The sequence below is a fragment of the Thunnus maccoyii genome, chromosome 13 (assembly GCF_910596095.1).
Source record: "Thunnus maccoyii chromosome 13, fThuMac1.1, whole genome shotgun sequence".
NCBI classification, from domain to species: Eukaryota; Metazoa; Chordata; class Actinopteri; order Scombriformes; family Scombridae; genus Thunnus; species Thunnus maccoyii.
The window spans coordinates 13,071,268-13,081,651 of record NC_056545.1 but is presented as its reverse complement, the minus strand read 5'-3'; the positions used below and the strand labels follow the sequence as shown (position 1 = coordinate 13,081,651).

The following is a 10,384-nucleotide window of genomic DNA, read 5'->3' as shown; positions in this document are numbered from 1 at the left end:
TAGGAACAATAATCTATTTATGCATTGTAATAGCACTCCAAATATGATTTACAGCATGTATTTATGCTTTGTGTTATGAGAATAGAGATACTTGTGAAGTCATTGTTTTAATTGCAACAAACATTATAAAACTGTAGGATATAAATAATTTTCATTTTGTCACATGAACATTTTTACTTCCATTTTTATGTACTGTATCTACAGTGAGCATGCTTGCTGCAAAAAAAAAAAAGTCATTGCAGTTTTAGTTTGAACATAACATTATCTGCTGTAAGCATGCATCCTCAAACAAGCTTAAAATACTTAAACTTGATTTATCTGTTCATTCCCTACAGCTCCTCATTTTTGCCCAGCACTAGTGCACAAACCTGCTGTCCCTTTGAAAACGATACATAACCACAAACTAAACAACATACGGGTTAGTTTCAGCATTTTTGTCCTCATTAACGGACAGTATGTTGAGTTAATGAGGGGATTAGCAGAGCAGGTTATGACTCAGTTCTCAAAGGGGATTGGTTGCACTGTAGGAAGCGCAGCGGAAGCTCAAGCAGAAGGAGCATTAACAGCATCCTGCCGCATGGCCTGGTCAAGCTGGGCTGTGCCGAGTTGGTGTTAGCAAAAAAAACCAAAAAAACAAACAAACAAAGAAACAACACAGTGGCACTGGCAACTTTAACTGGCTGAAAGTAGACAACCTCTCAAAGGAGACAATGTTGGAAACACTTGGGATCATTACTGGAGGATCCCTTGGTTATCTGTCTTATGTTAAATATTTGATGTTAGTGTTTCCATACTGCAGGTGAATTTCTCAGCAGTACATTTAGACACATATCTAGACTGAAACTCTAAACTTATCCGACCCCAAAAATATTCCTCCCAATGAAATATTGATGTGGACATCTATGTGGAAAAGCAGATTATTTTGTCTTGACTTGCTTGTTAGTTTAAATTTAGATCTTTGCTTGAACCCACCCACCCTGAATGCTTTCTGGGTGTTTAAAGATTACCACGTGTTAATCTTCTGAATGGACCTCCAACTCTAATTAGACTTAGCACAGTACAGGGGTTGTCTGTTTCAGTCTGTTAAGGCTCTGCTGACTCTGTAAGAAGCGTCAGGTTGAGAAGCCCAACAAACACAGAGGTATAGATTTACTGGCAGGAAAAGGGGAAAGAAGAGGAAGCTGTTGCAGCGGCTGCTAGTTCACTGTGGTTACAACAACAACAAAGAGTGAAACAGGACAGAGGGAGCCAGAATGAGTCCACACTGAGCCTGGACTAGTACATTCCTCTGGGCACGGGATGTGTGGGATGCTTATTTGAATTTTAAAAAACTGCATAAGTACGTCTGGCTGGCTGCCTCCGCACTGTGCACTGCAGAGCGCACCTTTTTAACGTTATCTCTGATACCTATTTAGTAACTGAGGAGGAGTACAATAATAATGCAGATAGATAAAGAGGGAATAGAGAGAGAGGCGTATCTGCTGTAGAACAGACAGAAAAGCAGTGAGGTGCTGGGGGCTCAAAGAGCCAAAATGCAGCAGACACATGCAGTCAGACACAGGCAATATACCTTTGAGGAAAAGAGCCGGAGGAGCTTTTGTCCAGACAGGAAACAAAGAATATGTGGAATTGAAAGAGAGTCACACAAAAACACAAAGAATACATGTAAACAGAGAACAGAAAACATCAATAAAAGGAAAAAAATAAACCGAAACACAAAGATAATGTGTGAAAATTACAAGTACTGTACTAATCTAACTCAAAATGGAAAGAGAAGAGATATACTGTAGAGAGACATACATGTTATGAACAGACACAGGGGGAGATGCATGGTGGGATAAATGTATCTCACATGCTTCTTACACCAGGATCACCTTTGGAAAAATGTCAGATGCAAAACTTGAGAGATTAAGTAAAAGCTATCCAAATACTCCCAGTGAGTGTGACTGTAAAGTGGTGGCAACTTCAGTGAGAAACAGTAACATGACTTTTTGTTGTACTATACCAGCATTTTAAAAAACCAAAAACATCACATTTTCACATTAACTTGTAAGCATTTTTTTCACAGAACATGCATCCTTGTCAGTTCCAGTATAAATTTAACTGATTATTTTCATGTTTTGGCAATGCGTGACAGTGTTCTAAAAGGAATAAAATATAGTGATATGAGGAAAACTGATCATCCAAAAACCATCCGCATTTTAAGAAGAGTAACATCACAGAACTCAAGCAGCTTATAGGAGGTAAAAGAAACTTTTGAAGTTCTTGATTTATATTTCCTTGATTTCCTATCATTTCCATATTTTTAACTATTCATGGACATCAAAAGAATTTTAGTCAAAGACCTCCTTTCATGGTGCACTTCCTCCTTCCCACATCTTGGCAAGTCATGCAGAGAACCTAGAAAAGCCCCTCTGAGATGGCAAACTGGCATTACACCTTCCACTTCATTATTCATTAATTCGTCCGCGAGACACTTAGACCATGTGCAAAACCTTACGGTTACAGAGGCTGAAACTAGAGCGCCCCACTTCCCCCCCCCCAAAGTTCCAGTTCGATACTTCTGTTCACCCACGCACAGTATACTTAGAGCTTTAAGATTTAATATCTTTCAGCTCTTGTGAATCCAGTCCAAAAAAAAAAAAATGCTGTGACTTCAAAGATGGATTTCAGTTACAACAACCCTTAAAAAACATAAGATAACTTGGTTTAGTTATCAAAAATGCATAAAAACAAACTTTTTTCCACTGAATAGACTTCAAGTGGTACATTTGGACTAATTTTCAATACTAAATCTTCATTTCTGGAACCATAAGCCAACTCTAGCTGATTAGAGAGAAGCGCTAGTCTTGCTGTTGAGGGTAAACGTACTCAGCTCCACAAGTATGTTCATATATTTGGCAAGAGATCACGGCCCTTCGACCAAGCTGCCATGATCTCTGAGGGATTTAAGGCTCATATGAGGTCAACTCGCCTGTCATGTGACATGGGTCTAAATTACAACTGTAACAGATGTGCGGCGGATTAAGAAAACGTTCAAGCCGAACGCCTTGCTCATTGAGTAATTTGAGGTGGTGGCCCCTGGGAAGATGCTCCCTTAGTGATACTAAGCAGTGTATAGCTTTTTTCAAAGGCATATCCTAGTACTGTAATACAGGGGGAGGGGCGGAGAGTATGTAGGGAATCCTTGACCCTTCACCTAAATAAAGGATACTGTAAACACTGCAAGGATATTACACATTCTAATACAGTGAGTAAATCTAAACAATATTGTTTATAGCTGCATTGTTAAATTAAGCAACTGCCCTTCGTTAAAAATATGAAAAAACTTCAGTTAGTTTTAGAAAGACGCTCACCGGGTTTTTCTTCTTCTTGTCCTTTTTGGCACTTGGCTTCCTGTTGCTGACAAAGTAGTGCAGTGTGCCATACTCTATTAGTGCGGCAAAGACGAAGATGAAGCAGACGGACACAAACAGGTCCATGGCAGTCACATAGGAGACTTTTGGAAGAGATTTCCTGGCAATGGTACTCAGCGTGGTCATAGTCAGCACAGTGGTGATGCCTGGTAATGAGATCGGACAGAGCAGAGGAAGTTAGATCCGCACTAAATCAAGATAAACTCTGCCACACCAAGCTCAATGGTAATGGTTTCGTTTTCACAAATGTATATTCCTGTATCGTCTAAAAAATACTCTTGGTATTTCTCAGTTATTGTATTTGTAAAAGAGTATTTCCCTAGAACCGTGTTCGTCTGATACTGTAAAAGAAATAGTTCTGCAGTTACTAGAAGCTGAAACAACATTGGAAGTCCGAGGGGAGATTCAAACTTGGAGTGGATATTTTTAATAATTTTCACAGATCGTGCACCAGTTTTTCTGCATGTTAATACATGTTTTAATTAATATGGCCATGTGCTCATGCGTGTTTTCAATCTAGGAACACATGTCCTCCTAAATGTTTTAGTTTAGGAACACATTAACTGCCTGGAAAAAAAAAATCACTGTAAAATTGAAGTTGCATGTCTGAGGCTCCAGATGATTCAAGGGGAGGCAGATTATTTTTATTTTGTTATATTTTAGAAATAACAAGATAGGTGTTTATATTTACAAAATTCCCTTAAAACCTGTCACAATAGAAATTTAAGACGGCTTAAAAAAACTGTTCTAAAAACAAAACAAAAATGACACCCAATGGATGAATTATTTTAGGCAGAAATAAATGATTTTGTAGCTGAAACAATGCAGTGTCGAAATATTATATTTTTGACTTACACATATAAAAAAAAAAAGAGGATTAGTGGTGGCTGTTTAATTGCAAGCTCTTAACAGTTAGACGCCCATGAGGGAGGAATGAGCAGCTGTTTTACTGTCCCCTTGATCCACATACTTTACTGGTTTATGGTTCAGCTGTCATTGACCACACTGACATACTACATTTCTATATGCGCCATCTGGTTAACCCTCTCCCCTTTTTACTCATTCCGTCCGTCTGTGATGATAATATGGACGGAGGCGGGTTGATGGCACACTGATACAACAGATTAGCACTAACATCTGCAGTAACAACCCACAAACACCAACAAACAAAAGCCCCTCCTTCTTTTAAACAGACAATAAGGGGACTTGTCTTGTCTTGTATATAGGAGATGATTTATGTCTAAATTTAATGTGGACTAAAAGACATCAGTCTGCTTCAAGATTATAATACTGCAGTATTGTGAGTGAATTGATATATTTCTGGGTGGTATTGAAGGATTAAGAATTATGTCATCTGCACTAATCCGCTCCCTCACCACCTGGCTGCTTGTACCTCCTGCATCATCTTTCAAAGAGGAAATTAAGATATTTGACTCTCGGTACAATTTCAGCAGGGAATTAATAGTGTTATTATTTTGACTGCAAATCATGTCTGGAGCTGGAGAAGCTCGAGAAAACAAAACAACCTATTTTTAGAGAGATTAATGATGGACGAAGTAACGATGATAGTGAGGTAGAATGAGGGCTTATGCCTGCAGTGATTGTTTTACATTCACTTATGCTCGCTAATGATCGCATCACATGGACTTGAGGTCAGGATATAGAGCCTTAAGGGGCCAAAAGGAAAGCTGACAAAGGGAAACGTACGCAACTGCATCACGAATGAACTTCTGAGTATGTCCACTGGACGCCAAGGGCAAGTTCAAGAGCTGACAAATTTCCTTGAAATTCTCACTTTTGCCCTCTTTTTCATTCCGTGTCCCGCTTTTGCATTCAGCGAAGAGGCCACCTGCATTATTATTGTGCTGAGGCTGCATCTCTGCATCTCCCCTGCTGTATTGCATAATTAATGCCTCATTAAGGCATGCATGAAAACATATGTGCCACGATAGGCTCTTCTAATCAAGATGGACTAGATTCCTAAGCAGCTGCCCTGTCTCAGAGGGGAAAAAGAGGAGGAGGAGAGAGAGAGGATGGTGAAGGAGAAGACAAAAAGAACGGAGAGAACGGCAGGAAAGAGGAAGCTTAAGTAGACTGCTCTTCAATATGAGGAGGTGTGTGACCACCACAGGGTTCTTGAAGTATTTTGCAGCAGGGAGTAATTAAGGGCAGGATGGCTAATGAACCTCACTGGCATAACTGCAGGCTATGTATGTTTGGGCTAGGTGGGCTGATTATAAAAAAGGAGTGAAGGCAAAAGGCTCTGTCAAGAGAGGAATAGAGGAATATGGAGCCTAAAAGGGAAAAAAAAAGTAAAAAATCACATAAAAAATAATTATTTCTGTTAACTGACTGTACTTTTTTAAACTGACTTCAGCTTGTTCTACAAATAATCCAAATCTTGTGTCAGGTTTAACTTTTTTGTATTGCGTTTTACCTAATGATGTCCTGGCAGGAACTGCATCCTTGTTGATCCAGAATGAGACCCAGGAGAGGACAACAATCAGAGTGCAGGGGATGTAGGTCTGGATGGTGAAGTAACCCATTCTCCTGCTCAGGTCAAAGAACACGGTCAGCACCACGTAGTCTCCTGAAAAAGAGATAAAGAAGAGGAGAAAAGAAAGTGTGAGGGCATCGTGCAACATATCATCAAACAACAGATATTTATATAAGGGACAAATTTTACTTTACTACATAGGTGTAAAAATTGCAGTGATTTGGCAGCAATTTTGATGTTCACAGTACATATTGGATAAATGGTACAAGGACAAGATAATCTAATCATATCATCTTACTATGACCAAGTTCTCAACACAGAAAAGCAGAATGTACATTAAACAATCTGTTAAGTCACAGAGTGATCAAAACATGATGTTGTGAAACCAAAAACTTCACTGCATGTTAGCCGAAGGCAACTCAAGCTTGTACTTGGCCAGATCTTAAATGAAACAGAGTGATTGAGGGAGCTGCAGCCGGTCTCGCTTGGATACACACACACACACACACACACACACACACACACACACACACACACACACACAGACAAACCCTCGTCTCCTGCCAGTAGTTAGCTGGAATACGAACACCGGCATCCAGCTGATGATGAGCCATCCCTGGGCTGGCTGTCTGACCCCAGCAGATGTTAGGTGTTAAAAGGTTGAGGTTAGCCGAGCCCAGATAGACCTGACCCTGACAATGTGGATCATCTGGCCCGCCTGTTTAAAATGCAAGCTAAGCAAGGCATGCATGCAAAAATGCACGCCAGGACCAGGACGAATTGAACCAGGACCAAAAGGAGAGATAGACATGTAAATGAACAAACTTGTAACCCACAAGCATTTAAGTGGCATCCCTGCCAGCTTGACAAAGCAGCAATGCTTGCCAATAGTTACTGTCCCCTATCACTGTCTACCTATGTACTCCACCCGTCTGTTTCTCAGGGTTTAATGACAGTTCACTGCTGGCCTCAAGCTCAGTCAGTTGTCTGCTAATTGATTAACATCAAACTGTTAACAGTGTCGGAAAGCTACCCTGGCCTCTCACTATGGCTTGTAACCTGCAGGGCACAAACCTTCTCTCTCTCAGCCATGTGTCTACGTGCGTGCTTGTGTGTGTGTGTGCGCGCGCACTTAAGCACTGGCAGCACATGGAGTAGTCTCTCTGCAGCTGGGGAATGAACAGCTGGCTAATAATTTTCCTCATGAGAAAGGGCACACAACACATACTGCAGTTTATTGAAAAACAGCCAACATCTGTGTATTTGTGTGTTAATGAGAAACAGAGAGAGAAAGAGATGAGACTGTCAGTGTTTATTATGTCTGTGAACATGCGCACTCCGTGAGCGAGCCTTCGTAGTGTCTGGAAAGGGACCAAGTCTTTGTGATTTATCCCAGCATGCACCTCTGTTCACCCAGCCACTGATAGCATCATTAAATAAACCAAGTACAATAACCCTAGAAGCAGAATCATAACTGTTCATATCTCCACATGTGTTTTCTGCTGATGCAGGCAGGTACAGGGTATATTACGGTCCGCTGTCTCGGTTTGTAGGAGTACGGGAGACACATGAAGGCTGCTCTCAGGGGTCCCGTAGCCCACTATTTTGTTTTTATTAATATTACATTAGCAGGGGCCCAAAACCAAGACCCCTGACAGCTGAGAAACTGCTGGTTAATACACTTATTTCAGCTTGGTCAGCAGCCTCCTTCACATTTCTTCAGACTCTTAATGATAATGGGTCTTCCACCACAGGGGTGAGGTCAGCTGGTGTAAGACTCTCCTGCCATACGCCTCTCCTTGTCTGTTCGCCAGTTTCATTATGGGCCACAGCACTTGCCAGGAAAACACTCTGAGGAGGTGTTATCGACCAATGCCCTCCATTCTGGCAGGCTGATGTATCAGTATCAGCCCACCTGCCATTACGGCTCCATAGCGATGCATCAGTTTGTTAATGACTTCCTGATTCCACTCAAAACAAAATGGTTTCCAGTTCCCTCACTGGCTTAAGTGTTTGGCCAGGATGTCACAACATTACCGTATGGGGAGCAAATAGTTTAGTGCTCCAGATAAACAGTCACAACATAATTAGTGGACACTTTACTGTGTTTCGCTTGGAGTTTATATTAGATTGCATAGAGAAGTGTAGAATTCTTGTGTGATTCCTGTTGTCTGTCAAATGATTTTTATGGCAGAAGTTTCTGTAAAAAAAAGTATGCAGTCCTTGTGAAAACCGGTTAATTCTATGTGAGCTGGGGGCAAGGATGTAGTGGTGTAAATATGCTTTACTACCCCCAGGCGTCATCAATGCCAAATAGTTTTGAATCTTACACACAGGGGGCTTTGAATACTAATATTATCCCAAGCGTAAAAAACAGCTTATGGGTCTGTTCCCCCATGTCACGACTGTTGACACAGATCACGTCAACATTATCACTAGTTTTTCTCTCGACCACACCCTATGCCTTGTTAAGCAGCACCTCAGCAAGCTTAACACTTCCAAACATACAGTCAAATTAATTTTACTCTTCCTAGCTACAGCACATAAAGTCATATCGCTCAACTGGAAAGATAAACAGAAAATACTGCCGTCGCATTGGACATCGCTAATAAAAATCTATTACCAAAATTACACAGCAAAGTGTTTATGGTGCATTTTAATCTTCCTGGAGGAGAGGCTGATGCCTGTTATTTGCCATATTTTCCTCCTGCCACTACCAACACATATTAAAATAATTATTTTGATCTTTGTTGCAGGTGCACATGTATCACACCACCACACATATATCCACAACCCACATATATCCACATTTTCTATTATCTCTTTCTTCCTATTATCAGTGAATGACTCCTTTTTGATCCTCAGTGTTGTGTTGATACGGCTAACCATACTTTATTTGGAATGTCTTGTTATTGGTGTTTGTTTAATTGAAATATACAATAATTACTCTGATTGTTTCAAATTCAACTTAACACATTTACCTTTTGAAATTTTGACATTTGTACATTTCATAAACTTGAATGTCATGTAGATGGTTTGTACACTTGTACACATGTGTATGCTCGCGTGCTTGTGTGTGTGGGATGAAAGGTCCCTGTTTATTTCTCATAAAACCGCAGCTGGGGTATCAAAGCATCCGAGCTTTCGTGCCTGCGTTCTTCCTAATGAGAGCCCTCGAACTAACCTCAGCCAGAGCTCCCCATCTGTCAACGCTACGAGATGAGGGTGTGTTCACAAGCCTGTTCACACTCTTATCTTCTCGGGGTCTATAGAAAGCTCTTCTTTTTCAAGGCTGTTACCACTTAGGTCAAATTTACCTTCAGTGGATCAACAATGAATATAAAGAAGCTGTCATATGATCTCACAGCCTTTCACATGTATCCAAAACCGCCCACATCTCCAGTGATCCTCCAGGCAGCTTCAGTCCTTGCTCCTTCATAATCATCAGATCAACTTCAAGTGCTAATTTGTCCGGTAACAAGGACACGCAGAGTACACATCTCTGTCGAGGCCTCCTATCTGGCCACTGCGCTTTTCTTCGCCTCTGTTCATAAAATTCCTAAAACTTCTAATTTCTTATCATCAGTCGCTGTAATTACATTGCTACTAATTCAACCCGTTCCTTTTGAATAAAAAAAAATGCTGATGACAGCTGTTTGAAAAAATCAACTCAGCAGACAACAGCTCAAAACTATTGTTTGTGTTAAGATACGGTTTGACATATTTTTATTAAGATCACACATTTCCTTGGCAAAAGCGATTTACTACGAGCCGATGTAATCTACGGAAAGCAATAAAAACTTGGCGGGCATGATCATTCATCAGAAAACAGAGCTGTTTTGTTGTTAAAAGCCACAGAGATAACACACTCAATAGAATTAGACGCACAGAGAAGAGGGGGGGGGGGATCATTCTTCCAGTATGAGCCTTCTACTGTGGTGGAAATATGAAAAAAAAGATGTATTATTATTATATTATTATTTGAACACAGAAATTATTATAACATTCTGTATTTGACGGGAGAGTACATTATTGCAGAATAGCCACAGGGGGAGTTCATAGGATTGAAACATGGTAATTCAGGATCGCTGCTGACCAGAAGAAGAAAAAAAAAAAAACAACTGTCACATGAGAATATCATTCTGCAGGCGGCCGGGCTGTAAACTGGCGTGGATATGGATGGGCAGGAGAGACCTGAGGCACATGCTGGCCATCCAACGAGGGGAGACAAGCCAGACACATCGCGGAGCCGCTGACAGGCTGTCTTACTGGGCTCCTCTTCCGTCGAGGGTCATCTATATCAGAGGTGACAGCGGACGCTATTGTGCATGTGTGTGTTTGTGAGAGAAGCAGGAGGCTTCGCTAATGACCAGGGTTATGCCACGGCTGGTTGCCAGAGTCAACAATACTTACTGAGGATGTTAACTCACCACTTTTCTGTGACATGACTAAGGGCTATATGCGAGTGATT

The 10,384-nt window shown here is 40.9% G+C and overlaps 1 protein-coding gene and 1 long non-coding RNA gene across 7 annotated transcripts in view; one reads left to right on the top strand and one right to left on the bottom strand.

The window, feature by feature from the left end:
* gabrg2 (gamma-aminobutyric acid type A receptor subunit gamma2) overlaps positions 1–10,384 on the bottom strand; it is a 57,983-nt gene that overhangs the window by 6,908 nt on the left and 40,691 nt on the right. For all 3 annotated transcript variants that reach the window (XM_042430671.1, XM_042430670.1, XM_042430672.1), the window contains exons 7-8: positions 5,854–6,006; positions 3,357–3,562 (exon numbers count right to left, since the gene is read on the bottom strand). In XM_042430671.1, the coding sequence (XP_042286605.1) occupies positions 3,357–3,562; positions 5,854–6,006 (359 nt within the window). The remainder of the gene's footprint in view (positions 1–3,356; positions 3,563–5,853; positions 6,007–10,384) is intronic.
* Positions 1–10,384, top strand: part of LOC121909867 — a 66,082-nt gene that overhangs the window by 55,609 nt on the left and 89 nt on the right. For all 4 annotated transcript variants that reach the window (XR_006099536.1, XR_006099538.1, XR_006099539.1 and 1 more), the window contains one exon: positions 10,062–10,219. This is a non-coding gene — a long non-coding RNA (uncharacterized LOC121909867). The remainder of the gene's footprint in view (positions 1–10,061; positions 10,220–10,384) is intronic.